This window comes from Miscanthus floridulus, chromosome 2 (assembly GCF_019320115.1).
Source record: "Miscanthus floridulus cultivar M001 chromosome 2, ASM1932011v1, whole genome shotgun sequence".
In the NCBI taxonomy this organism is placed as follows: Eukaryota; Viridiplantae; Streptophyta; class Magnoliopsida; order Poales; family Poaceae; genus Miscanthus; species Miscanthus floridulus.
In genome coordinates this window covers 82,271,128-82,285,753 of record NC_089581.1, presented here as the reverse complement: position 1 = coordinate 82,285,753, position 14,626 = coordinate 82,271,128, and the positions used below count along the sequence as shown (strand labels likewise).

Sequence of the window (14,626 nt, the reverse complement as noted above, 5' to 3'; positions counted from 1 at the left end):
GAGTAATTCAACTCAGGCCGGGAACCGTTTTGTTGTGCGCTCCTTCCGGGGAACGATCAGACTGAGCCCAAGGGCAGGCTTGGCCTGAGCATCCTGGCATCTGGTGTTCCAGATTGTGCGGCGCAGTACGGACCCGCGAAATGTGTACCTGAGTTGTACCAAAGGTGACCTAAGGTGACCGTTGATCTGGTCTGCCTGGGTTTGTGTTAGGAATAAATTCCCAGCTGGTTGAAATCGATTCGAATCGCCGTCTCTCCCGGATAGTGAGAAACTTGGCTAGCTCCAACATCGTAGTAACTATGTATGGAACATGATGGTTCGGATAAATATGGAATTACTACACCTGCTATGGTTACTATTGTATGCTCTAAAAAGATATACCACATGTTTGGCACAGGATAGTTGCTAATCTAGAGATGGATAGTTCTAATTAACTTGATGACAGAATCATAATTGTATAATTGAGTTAATCGCTGTTTATGCAAAATGTTGTCAAGCTACCTCCACTTATAAAGCCTTGCATACTCCTTGGAGTCAATTTTATTTCTGGTTATGACGGGTAAGTCTAGCTGAGTACATTCGAGTACTCAGGGTTTATCCCACCATGTTGCAGGTGAGGTTTCGGCCTGTTGAAGATGGTGGCTAACCGCCGGTGGGCTCGGTGACTCTATATTTATTCTCATCTATATGCTTTTATCTGAGGATGTCACTTATGCTAGCAATGTATTTGGAACTCATATTAATGAAATCCATCGAAAGCAATGTTGTTTTCACTAATCGATTTTGAAATCCAAACTTGTTTTATTATTTATGAACCTATTTGTAATATTCTTTCCGCTGCAACTCTGCGTATGTGATGTGTATTTGCTTAATCACGCGATCTTGGTTGTGATGTTGATTTACCGAGGTCCTGCGTGACACTCGGCGGACTACCGGGTTTATATAAGTGAGAGTATGCGCGTGTCAACGTGTTAAGCGGGGACAACCGTACTTGATCTTGTATAAATTGGGCGGTTCTGTCACAAAATCGATTCGAATCGTTGTCTCTCTCGGATAGTGAGAACTTGACTGAGCAGCGGCAACATAGAAGCACTAATGGAAACTTGATGGTTATGATGATGCTCAAATTATTCTTATACCGGATATGGTTACTAATGCTTGTTAGCTTAATCAAGTGATTGCTCTAGTATAGGTGCTAATTTAGAGATGCTTAATTGAATAGGTATTCAAATTGATGCTAGAGGTACTAAATCTCCAAGTTATATTACTTAAGCTTTTATGCAAAATATTATCAAGCTAACTCCATCGATAAAGCCTTGCATGCTCCTTGGTGTCTTATTATTTTGGTTTATGATGGGTAAGTCTAGCTGAGTACATTCTCGTACTTAGGGTTTATTCCCATTTGTTGCAGATGGCGTGATGTACCATGGTTATTGCAAGCACTGCATAACTCCTTCTATTGATGGAGAGTAAGACCAAGGGTATGGTCATTCTATATCGTCTCCTCTATGTGCTTTTTGTTGGAGATGATCCTAAACTGGCTATGTATTTGAACTATCGTGATGTTGTTTCAAAACTATGTTGCTTCTGCTACTTCTAAATTTGAGTTGTAATAACACTATTGAAACTCCGATGTATGAGAACTATTTGTGACCCTATTGTAACATGTGACTGGTTATGTTGAACCATGTACGATCTTGGTTTGTACGTCGGTTTGTTTGAGATCCTTCGTGATTTCATCGGACTACCAGGTTTATATGGGTTCAAGTATGACGGTTCGATCGCTTCGGAGATTGCTATTGTACTTATGCTCTTATAAATTGGATGGTTCTGTTGCAGGTGCAAATTGGTTCACCAACTTGGTGGGAGGTGGAGAAGAACAAAAATTGAGCTTTTCTATTAGTGTAAATTGGGGCTGGAATACAAGAACTTTTTTTGATAATGAAGGAACACAAGAACTGGATGGATGGGTGCAAATTATTGGTTCACCAACTTGTAATCTATTGCAAGATCTTCACATTTCACATATCAGTGCATGTACGGTCTAGATCTTGCAATGGCACATATTTGTCCATGCTGAACAGTGACGTGCACTACTACAGAAATTTTAATCACTGCCGGTCATGAAACAACTGGCCGTGGTACTTATCACCGCCGGCTCTTGTCCTAAGGGGTCCCTTCTTGGTGGCCTACCGGCGGCGACAAACGTTTTCACCGCCGGCCCGGTGTATGATACGGCGGTGAATACAGTACCAGTCTTCGCGCCGCGTGGTACACCGGCGGTGGAACACTTTAGCACTGCCAACTAATCATCCAAAGCGCGACGCACAAATAAACCAGCGGAGATAAGAAGTTTTGCCGCCGGTTTCAAGATGAAAGGGTACACCACCGTTAGAGCCGGTGGTGAAATAAGCTAGCACAGTCAGTTCGTCGTATGATCCAGCGGTGGAAACCGCAATGATTCGAAACACCGGATCATTCCCTGTGCCGGCGATGATCAGCAGTTTCACCGCTGGTTTGTTCGAACACTGAATATCATATGCTTCGATCCGGCGGTACAAACAGATATCACTGTCAGCAATCCATTTAACCCGGCTGTGGTAAATGGCTGGAAGAAGAAGACCCCATTTCCCTCCTCCTCTCCACTCAATCAACTTCTTTAGCCGCGGCTCATCCCACCATTTTTGGCGACCGTTTGCTAGTGAAGGCTGTCAATTTTCAAAGGATGTTCTAAGATTGGTAACTAACAACCCCTTTCGTGTAGCTCGCTTACTTCCCGTGGTTAAATTGTGAACAAAAATCATCTTTCTTACTTTTAGAGTGCTTCCTGATTTTGGAGGCGGCTTCTGAATCTTGATCGTTGCTATCATATAGTTTGATTGTATTAAATTGAATGACACATTAGTATTAGTAGACCTATGTCACAAAAGTTGTGTTATTCATAGATGGATGTGCTTGGAAACTATGTTTGCCCCATTCGTGGAAGGCATTAGGTCTTTTTTGAATGCCGCCATGGTGTATGTAGCAAATAATGTACGGAGTAAAGGATACATACACTGCCCATGTGCTGATTGCAAGAATGAAAAGGAGTTTAAGAGCATCGAGAAGATACGATTTCATCTGATACATAGGGGTTTCATGAAAAACTATAAGGTTTTGAACAAGCATGGCGAGCAGGGTGAAAACTTACCTGAGGAAACCGTCCAGGCACCCTTGCGGGAGATAGTAAATGAAACCTTGCATGAAACCTTCCAGGAAGCTGAGTGTCATACTGATCAAGAAACAGTGAATGAAACCGTGCAGGAAACCATCAATGAAATAGGCCATGACACATTGGTGGATAATGAAGTGTTGGATGCTCTAGACAAGATGGAACATGATGCGGAGCCAGAGTTCCTTGATGCATCAAAGTGCCATGGCCTTCAATTGTGGAAGAGCATGCTAAAGTGGGAACCTCCACTAGAGGACATGTACAAGATCAATGTAGATGCATGTTTCAGGGTCAGTACTCAAGCTGGTGGATGGGCTGTGTTGCTCGCAATAAGGCCCTCCACAGGCCACAGCGTGGAGTAGAGCCAGAAAAAAAGTGAGTGTGACGGTGGACAAACAAGCATCGGTCTTTATAGTTACGGTGTTTAAAAAATTGGCGCCGAAGCTATCCAGGCATGCAGGAATACTGGTGCTGCCTATTGGCTTTCATCTGACACTAGTAACATCTCCTCTCCCCACACTTGATAGAAGAAATATTATTCTTTAGTTGCAAGGCACCGAAGCTTCAGCTTGCTCCGCTCCAGAATTTTCAGAAGTTTGCACTGGTAGCTGCGATATAGAGAGTGATGCCTGGAAGGGAGACAATGTTTGGGCGTCACTCTAGAAGCACACCGTAGGGAGCCTAATTAAAAATGGTGAGTTCCTGGAAGAGGGATGTGGGAAATAATTGGAGTCTCTTGTCCTTTGCAGGCAGAAGCACAAGCAGCCTGATGAGTTTTAGTCGAGTTGCTCAATTTGGAATCAGTCGAATTATACTTGAAACAAATGCAACAAATTAATTTGCAGAAAGGCCTGACCTCAACAGAGAAGGATAGGAGTGTGGATGGGTGCGTGTTCCGTTAGATTAGAAACTTCATTAGCGAGTCTTTTGTGCTATGTGAAATCCGAGTATGTTCGAGATCATGCAACAAAGTGGTTAATCGCCTAGCTTTGTATGGGGGCGAGATCTCGCTGCTCAGGGTAACTGCTTTGGTCTCTGGTGATCTGCCTAGAGCCAATGGTTAATGAAAGATATGCTCTTCCTTATAAAAACAAACTTAGCAAATTTGCGTACTGATGTCGTACACGCGTTATGCGTACACACCATGCAATTGCTTTTTCGCCAGTGTATCCGAAGGAAGCAAGGAATCAACACATCTGTAATTTTGTTTTTCGTGCCTACATTAACTAGAATTTCTGGTTCCTTCAGTCTAGTCTAGACAACAAAACTAGACTTGCATCCATGACACCTGGTATTGTTCTTTTCTCTGCCTTGCAACTACAAGATTGGCATCATTTGCAGCATGGCAAATCCCTTCAAGATAAAGCAACGCAGAAACCGCTTTATTCCTCTCATTCATGGGCCAAGCAAAGGTAACCTTGTCAGTGTTGTTGTATCTCTCTGTAGTATCTTCCTATCTATAAATTACTTCACAATCTTCTCCGCCTCTCACACAAGACATCCTTACATCTTCTTGCTGATATCAGTAGGGAGGAGCTATCTAGAGTTACATTGAAATCAAGGGTGCGACAATGTCGACGGTCACTTCTTGCACCCTTCTGAGCCTCGGGTCCGCAGTGCGTCCGGCAGTCTATTCCTCCGGGAGACCAGCAGCGGTGGGGGTGGCTTCCCTTTCTTCCCAGAGGATGCCCCGGCCCCTTTCTGTGTCTTGTGCGACCAGCCAGAAAGGGGATCACAACCCAAAGACGGATTTGCATCCATTTAACATCCCTGCCTTCGGTGAGCTCGCTCGCCGATACATTTTCTTTTCTGATTTCAATGCATGCATGCGAATATATATCTTGCATTGTATAGGTAATTAGTAGTGTATTTCGTTTCAATCCAACGGTACAAGGCATATAAGTAACATGTGCACCGGTACGGTGAAATAACAGTTCTGGTGCACCCGGTGCCACCACGTGAGGAACGGTGGCAGCTGCAGGAGGACGCCGAGAAGGTGAACCTGTGGTTCGAGGTGCCTGGGCTGTCCCAGTATGACCTCGCCGTGGAGATCGACGAGGACGTGCTCGTCATCAAGAAGAAATTCCATGTCGTTGGTGGGGACATGGGGCAGCGGAGCCCTGGCGGTGGTGTCACGGATTATGCTCCCCAGCAGCAGACCAGAAGGGGCGCCACGGCGGCAGAAGCTAGCAAGGAGGCGGCGGCACAGCAGGGCGGCGAGGTGATCTACGCCCGGATGCTCCTCCCGGCGGGGTACAGCAGGGAGGGCGTGGAGGCGGAGCTCAAGTCCGGCGTGCTCAGGGTCACTGTCGCCAAGATCAAGGAGCGGGCGCGCAGGAAGATCGACGTCAGCATTCAAGTCAAGTAGAAGCATGCATGAATTGAAGGAGTGCTTTTGATTTGTCCGATGTCCAACAGGCTACTGCGGTCCGTCGATCTCGATCACGTACTCGATCGCGTAGACCATATATATATTATGTTCGTGGGCTTTGTGTTCCCATGTACTTCAATCAATAAAATAAAATGAGCACCTGTTGTTCTTCTTCACGCAAATACAAATATTGTTCCTTTTTTGTGAGGAACCGACAAGCAATCTTTTTTCCCAGATATATGCTACTATATATTATACTCACAGCGTAAGAAACAGGCTAAGGATTATGAAAAAAAGTGTTGTCATGGCCCTGCCGTACAGGAAAAAAATTAAGTGGAGACCGACCGCACCCAGCAACGTACGGACCAATTTGCACCAGGTGGAAAAAAACGGTCGTCCAACCAATTTGCACCACGTGGAAAAAAAATTAGGAGCTAACACACGGTGCTTGTCATATTAACAGGTCCACTGGCCGGAACAGGTCTGGAGTCCGCACGAATGCTGCATGCGGATGGGCCGCATGCAATTTTTTTTCCGCTGTACACTGCTGTACAAGTGAGACCGAATCTTACAAGAGCACTTATCAAGATAGAGCAACCAGATCATGAGATTGACAAAGTTATTATAGCACCCGCTGTCAACGGGAACATAGCTTACTATTGAAAGAATTGCCCCTTAAATTTTAAAATAAATTGAGAGAAAAACATCGGTTAAGTTGAGAAGCTAAACCTGGGTATACAAGTTTTACCATAAGAAATCTAACCAACAACCGAGTGTTTTTCCATTTTTCCAATAGACATGTTGATTACTTTCAGTACTTTTGAAGGATGGCAGAATTTCTCTTGAACTGATGAAGACAAGTAGGTGACCAGTTTGATTATTGTGTTTTTCCTGTATATGAGAGTTTCTTGCAAGATTTTTGCCCCCTCATCTATGTACCCTTTGATTTAATTCTCAATAATGCCTGCAGCAAATATACAAAGACGTTTTGCTAATATTGAGGGCCCAGATAATTCGATCTAGTCAGATTGACCTCATACAATTAACTTGAGAATTACCCTGCAGTTTACAATAATGTGTAAATACACATTATTCTACGTGCTGTATTATGGATAGGGTTTCCAAACTGAAAACTCAAGTTCTGCTAACAAAAAGCAAAGCCTTCATTCATATAGGACCTTGGTTAAGAGTTAGGCTCCTTATAATCTAATACGGTAAATCTATGTAGCGCTAGGGTGTTTTACGGGGTTTGGTCACTCAATTTCCTATCCATCCGATTTGACACGTGTTGCTCTCTCCGCCGCTCTGTTTGCTCCGCACGATTGAATCCAGGGCCACGCCGGGTCTCAGGCCATAGCTCCCACGCCATCTCTCTCAGCTAGCTGCCCACCCGGTTGTCGTCTTCATGCTTGGAAATTGCAACCACGACATGTCCCTGGCTTGCCTGCTCTGTTGCCTCTGCCTTGTTCTGCTCTCTCAAACAGCATGGGGCCAGATGCTCTTGAGAGAAGCTTTGTTTGATTACTAATGGCTGATTATATCTTATTGGACTATATTTTACTATTCTTGTTTGGGTGTAAGTTTTGTGCTTAATTGATGTAAATTGATTGTTCATAAATAATAATAGTAACAATTACTCGAACAATTATATAATCTTTTTTGTTTTTTATTTTTGTATGTTTTATTTGTTTTTTGTTTAGATCAGAGGCATTGCCCGGCTTTATTGAAAGCTTATCAAGCCAACGATCCGATGCTGGGAACACCAGCTTACAAAAGAGTTCAAACATTTCAAAGAGTGACTTAACTAGAACCAACTCGACAAAGACCTGTAACAGAAGTTTAGACAAATCACAAAAGTCGTGCTAACACCAGAAACTAAGAGCGTAACGCGCGAAGATCAGTTACATAGAAGCAGCGCTTGCTGAAACCATTAGAATCATTTCATTCGCCAGGGGCTTCAACTTTGGCTTCAGGAGAGGGTTCCAAGTCTTCACCAGCGTGATTGTTTTGTATATGAGCACCATCGGGAGGATATCAGCTTCTTGTTGAACACCATGTCGTTACGAGCTTTCCAAATTATCCACAGCGCACCTGCACATAAGAACAAAGTCACCCCTGCTTTACACCTCTACATCTGTCCACGATCTCTCGAAAAAAGGAATCGCAACTGACCTGGAGAAGTCTCCCAGCCCAAGCAATCTCTCATAAAAGACCAAAGGAACACAGCTAGCGGGCATTGGAATAGAATATGATCTGAGGATTCAAGTTTGCCGCAGGTGAAACATTCCTCGGCCCCTGACCACTTCTTCTTTAACTGAACTGCACACTGGATTCTATCATGAGACGCCATCCACATAAAAATCTTAACCTTGAGTGGGATATTGCTTTTCCAGATCAGCAACATATGCCTATCAATCATGCCTCCAGAAGTCATCCATCTATACAAAGATCTCGTCGAATACTTTTTGGTTCTCTCTAATGCCTAGAAAACCTCATCACGGCCCTCTGATAACTCAACTTCACTTAGAAGGTTTTGCAGGTGCTCCCATTCCTCTAACAGATCACCCACCAATTGTCTTCTAAATCCTATGTGCCATTGTCCATTTACAAAAGCATTAGCCACCTCTATATCTAGATTTGAAGTAATGTTGAACAGCTTGGGGAAGCTAATTTTCAGTGGACAGCTACCTAACCAACAATCATGCCAGAGTCTAGTTTGGAACCCAGCTCTAATATTAATACAGCGACCTCTTTGGTACCACTCTCTTACATCTAACAGCGACCTCCAAAATTGTGAGCCTTTCCTGTTCCTAATCTGAAAAATACTTCTGTCACCCAAATATTTATTACGTAACAATGAGCAGCACAGACTACTGTCCCCTCTTTCCAATTTGTCCTATCCATTTAGCTAGCAGGCATACATTCATAACTCTAGCATTTAGGAAACCTAACCCACCAAACTCTTTGGGCCTGTTCAGAGCTTCCCTACTTAATCATGTGATATTTCCTTTTCTTGGAAGTCCCCTGCCAGTAAAATCTAGATCTGATTGAATCAGAGTTTCTGAAAGTTCCCCTCATATAGTTGATACACCCCCATGGTGTACATAGGAATGCTGGACAAGCAATAGTCAATCAGCGTAGATTTGCCTCTAGAGGACAGGTACTCACACTGCCAAGTTCCTAGCCTTTTTTCAGTCTTAGTCACTGACATAACTCAATTGAGCCTTGGAGATTTGAGAACCATTTACAGGCATACCCAAGGTACTTCAAAGGAAAGGATCCAATTTTGCAGCCTAAAGCATTAGCTGCCACACACTGCTTTTCTTCTGAAAGACCAATTGTAAAGATCTCTCTCTTCTCAAAATTGATCTTCATCCCAGACAAGGCTTCATAACAAGATAGAATCAACCAGACATTTGAAAGGATCTCTGGAGAATACTGGAGAAGGATGACTGTATCGTCTACATACTGTAAATGTGAAAGACCTCTATTTACTAAGTGGGGCACCAGGCCTGGATAATACTAGCATCACAAGCTCTTGTAAGCATGGCTGACAGAGCATCAGCTACCAAATTGAATAATAAAGGAGATAAGGGGTCCCCCTGTCTTAACCCTTTGTAGATTCTAAAATATTCCCCCTTTCTCCATTTAAGTCTATACATACTCTTCCCCCTCTGACAGCTTTGTTAATCCACTGTATCCAAGTATCGGAGAAACCCTTCCTATTTAACACTTCTTCCAGAAAATTCCAATTGACCTTATCATAGGCCTTTTCAAAATCTAATTTGATAATAACTCTAGAAGTTTTAGTGACTCTCAGCTCATGCAGAACCTCCTGGAGGATTACTACTCCCTCTAAAATATTTCTACCGGGGATGAAGGCTATTTGAAAGGGGCTGATCACCTTATTAATTACAGCTGTGAGTCTCAGAGTCAAGGTCTTTGTGATCTTGTAAATGACATTTAACAGGCAAATTGGTCTGAACTGCCTGATGTTAGTAGCTGGTTTAACCTTAGGCAGTAAGATTATTACCCCATAGTTCAATCTCCATAACTCTAGAGTCCTAGCATGCAAATTATCTAGCATCTCCTTAATGTCATCTCTAATTAGGGGCCAAAAAGATTTAAAGAATTCTACCAAAAAACCATCAGGCCCAGGAGCAGTATTGTTCTTCATCTCTTTAATTGTGATATCAATCTCCTCTAAAGTAAAAGGTCTGGTAAGCAGTTCATTGTCAGCTTGTTGGATTTGTTGTTCATCAGACCATAACTCCAAATCTAGGTGCATATCTGCTACTTCCGCACTTCCAAATAATTGTTTGTAATATTCTGTTACATGATCTCTTAAGTGTTGCGGATCTATTACCTCTTGGTTATCCACCTCTAACATAGAGATTTGCATTTTCCTTCTTCTACCATTGGCGCACTTATGAAAATAACTTGTGTTTGAGTCACCAGTTAGCATCCATTTTTCCCCACCTCTTCTTTGCCATTGTATTTCCTCATCTGTTAATATCTGCTGAAGGCCTTTCTCTAGTTCATATCTCTCCGCCCATTATATCTGAGCCAAACGTCTAGAATTACTCCACTCATCTAAAGTTGATATTCTCCTCATGATCTCATGCTTAGCTTTTCTCTGTTGACTGTCCTTATTCTGACCCCAACCTTTAATAGCTCTTCTAAGTTTGCTCGAAGTGACATGCCAATGGTCTAGCGAATCAAACTTATATCTAGTTGGCCACTTGCTTTGAACCCAATCTCGAAAACCTAGTTGATTCCACCAATGAGCACTGAATCTAAAGTAGTATTGCTTCAGAACCAAGCCATCGCCCTGTGTCAAGCAAAATTGGGTTGTGGTCTGATCCTGACCTCGGAGTTGTTACCACAGTAGTGAGGTCAAACTTGTCTTCCCAAGCATTTGAAACGAGAACTCTATCCAACACACACATGATCGGTGCGATTTTGCTTGTTGGTCCATGCGTATCTACTACCTGTCCTATGCAACTCTCTTAGGGAATGTAGTATTGATCATGTCATTGAATGCCTCCATTAAGTGGACATCGACATTACCAGATGACTTCTCCTCCACCTTTCTTACCAAATTGAAGTCACCACCTAGTAAAATTGGAAACTCTGAACTCAACACCTTGTTTTGAATTTCCTCCAAGAACTTTAACTTTCTGTCATCATGAGCAGGTCCATAAATGTTAACAAGCATCCACTGAAAACCATCATCCTTCATTGTCAATGTGCAGCTTTGGAAAAACTCTCCTCTGTCTTCATCTGTTACTGAAGCTAGCTCCTTGTCTATTCCCATCAAGAGACCCCCAGAATGCCCTATACAAGGAAGCCAAGACCAAAACATATCCTTCTGTCCTGCAAATCTATCCAACTCTCTCTGTTTGAAAGTAGTTTTAATAGTTTCTTGTAGGCAAATGCAATCAAAGCTGTGTTTATTAACCAACTCTATAAGAAGCTTTCTTCTACCTGCACTCCCTAAACCTCTAACATTCCAGAAAAGAATCTTCATCCTTTATCTAACTGTGATAAATTATCATCAATATTGGCTCTGACCCCTTCCAACTCTAACACAGGGGCTTGTTGTTCACTAGAACTCTCATCACAGGACCCACCTCTAATATCATAAGAACTCAACACAATTTTCTGCTTAGCATTAGCCAAAGCAATCAAAGCCTCTTCTTTAGCCTGGATCAAAGAAATGTTTGCCAATCTAGTTGCCTCCTCTTTACCCAAGGAGAAGCCACAAACTCTAGCAATGGTATCTAAAGAACTAGAGGAGTTAACAGAAGGTTTAGAGGAACATGAGGTAGTACCTTTAGTACCAGCTTTTCTAGGCAATGGCCTTCTCCAGAACCTGCACTTCTTTGTCTTGGGCCCTTGAGCTTTGCCTGGTGGCGCGAAGAAGCCTCTTGTCAGGGATCGAAATATCAAGCGTCTATCTCAGGTTGAGTGATCTCCAGTGACGTTGAGCCGTTCTGCATTATTTCTAAAGCCCGAACTCCAGGATTCGCGAAGCTGTCCTCAATCTTCTTCTCTGAGTTGTGACTAGCTTCTTGTGACTGTTCTAGCTCACCCATACCCAGCTCAAGATGATCATAGTGTGTTGTCCTATCTTCTTCAGTTATGGTATTGGCTTCTTGACTAGCTGGTGGATGTATTGTCATCACAGGTTCACTGTCCTTAGTGCTAAAAATTGTCTGATTTGATTCCGGAGGCAGCACTGATTCAGGCATCTTAACAACAGACTCATCTTGAATGATTATCTGGGAGTCAGGGAACACCTCAGAGAGCCTCTTAACCTATTGTTGCGCCATATTATGAGGATTTAGCATAGAAGCCTAGGTTCTGTATTTCTTTTAGAACATCAGTACTAGCACTTGATCCATCTGCTTCAGATAAAACCAACAAACCACATTTCTTTCCTTTGTAATCTGAAGTCCCTGCTCCAGTATTGTTAGTTGGGCTTTTTGGGGGTGGCTTGCCAGACTCAAGCCAACCATGGCTCTCTTGAGATTCAGGGTCCTCCTCATCTGTAATCTCATCATCATTATCATCTAAATCATCATCAGGCTTGGAAGGTGGGAATTTGCTTAGCTTATCAGAGTAGTACCAGGAAATCTTCCTCCCTTTTTTGTTAATGAAAACTTCATAGGTCCCCCCAATTTTATTTGGATTCTTACATGAAATTCTAATCCACACAGATCTCCATTGTAATGAAGGTAGATGAACCTCTTCAGGATCCCCAACCAATCTAGCCAATTCCATGATAGCAAATTCTGATCTTGCATTATCTTGGATACCCACTGCTCTAACCCATACTGACTCAAGCATCTGAAATACATCTGGGTCTAGCGTTGTCTCCTCAACCATAGCAAGAATGTCTGCAGTAATGAACTTGATCTTGCCCATCTTGTTGAGTAAGGTCATAACTGCCTTGGAGGGAATGTTGACAATAAATTCACTACCAGATATGCGTTTCACATCCCCAATCCCATTCTGAATCCACCAGATAACGCAGTTCTGTCGAAATACGAAGCTTAGTTCCTCTACCCTCTAACATAGAAACCAGAGCTCTAATAGAAGAATCAGTTACCACTTCATTTTCATATTTCGGTTCAGGCACATCCAGAGCATAAAAAATTTGGCCGGGTATCCCATACCCACATAAACGTAACCCTTTGTTGGAACGCATCATAGGGCACTGAGTAGATTTGTGACCAGTATCTCTACAACTGTAACAGAATGGAGGCTTCTTGCAAGTTGATTGATGATGGCCATAGTCATTACAGTTGAAGCACGTCATGGGAAGACCAGAGGACTGACCTGTATCTGCGCCCCAATTCTGATGTTGAATGTACCCTCTTCTATGATCTTCTATCTTGTGGCGAAGGTCTTCCTCCGTCATCCGCCTCACATCTCGTACCTCTTGTGCCTCGCCAACAAGCTTGCGACCCTAGGAAATCCCTCTGATTTTGATCTCTAATCACTTGGCGATTCTAACGCAGATCTCTATCATTGAACTCATGAAACTCACATCGATCCCGCCTGTCACGGCCTTGAAACTCATCACGCCTATCCCGGTAGCGGTCACCTTCATGGCCATCTCGAAAGCGCTTCCCCTTCTCTCTGAAAAGGCTTATGCTCCATGGCTGACTTTGCTACCTCAACAAAAGATCTCCCGTCAGTGGCTGAAGGGTGGACACGGCCGAGATGCTTGGCCCGGATGCCGAACTGTCTAATATCACTGGCGCTCACCAGGAATCGCTCTGCCCCGGGTCCCAAACTCTAGCGGCGGCGACCCAGAACCATTGGTGAGAGCAGTGATGGGGTTTTGGGGGTTTCATAGGTGGGGAATAGGAGTGAGAAAAAAAGGTCTTCTATGGACGGGCCAGACTGGGCCAGCCCAACTTTCCTTTTCTCCTCCACCATGAGTTTACTTTTTGTCTGTTTCGCGCTCGCATCTTCCCGCCGAGCCGGTTCTACCTCTGCATCCTGAAGCTCTGCCATCCATGGCGGCTGCAATTCTTGCATAATTTGCTCAATTGACCTGGCACAACCATTGTCTGCCTTATTCAGCTGGTCCTTACTGATCCAAGAAAACTGAATTGGTAGATTGCCACTGCAATGGAATGAGAATCAACTACAGCAATCGGCGGGACCTTGTGATGTTTTATTCTATCAAATCTAGCTAGATTGTCAGGTTGCGAATGTTTGGGAAGCCCAATTGCCACAGTAGGATTCTTCTGAACCAAACTCAATGGTGGGAAATGATTCGCATTCATCCAATCCTCTAAATTCATGTATAGCATCTCCACGATTATGAAGCAGGGCCCTGAAACCGAATGTCAACATTTCTGCGAAATCTCGACCGAATCTCATCCTGAATTCGCCCCCATTGGTTATGATGCGAGCTCTTAGATTTTTGGGGGGATAACGCAAACGGAGGAAACGCAAGAGTAAGATGTCGATTCCCATGGTTTCTAGCATGACCGAACTCCCAAAAACATAGCTGACCTCAACCACGAAAACCTCTACCCTAGACGCGGGAGATGGGGAAACAAGTAATTACCATGGTGGATCGATGCAACGTCAAGCCCCACGTTGGATCTCCTCCTTTTCGTCAGAGATTAGCTGCGGAGTAGCCACCGAGGATCACTAGAGTGAGCGCACTTGTTTTCATAGGAGTGCCCATATAGAAGAACAGGCGTGTGCGGAGACCTCCCATCCCGAACCGCCCAAGTGACTCAAAGGACACTCCTAGCCTCCCTCCCTCATCCGCTCCCTTCTTATAGGCCCACTCACCCCGTCATTCCCAATGTCCCTCTCATTTCCTCTCTCACCCAACCGGCTTGCTCTCCTCTCCAACCTCGGTGCCCGAGTAGCATCCTCTCCTCTCTATTCCATGTGCTGCCACCTAGAGCGGCCACCTTTGAAAGGTCCTAAATAGCTAGAGGGGGGTGAATAGCCTATAAAAATTTCTAGTACAACACTAGAACAAATAGTTAGACAACAAAATGGTGTAA

The 14,626-nt window shown here is 43.7% G+C and overlaps 1 protein-coding gene and 1 pseudogene across 1 annotated transcript; one reads left to right on the top strand and one right to left on the bottom strand.

Annotated features, from left to right (window-relative positions):
- Window positions 1-4,719: 4,719 nt before the first annotated feature.
- LOC136539176 (small heat shock protein, chloroplastic-like) lies at window positions 4,720-5,758 on the top strand. Its single transcript, XM_066531117.1, has 2 exons — window positions 4,720-4,990; window positions 5,146-5,758. Exons 1-2 carry the CDS (start codon window positions 4,783-4,785, stop codon window positions 5,577-5,579), a joined length of 642 nt encoding a protein of 213 aa, XP_066387214.1. The 5' UTR covers window positions 4,720-4,782; the 3' UTR covers window positions 5,580-5,758.
- Window positions 5,759-11,918: 6,160 nt separating this feature from the next.
- LOC136536759 (uncharacterized) lies at window positions 11,919-13,370 on the bottom strand (annotated as a pseudogene).
- Window positions 13,371-14,626: the final 1,256 nt, after the last annotated feature.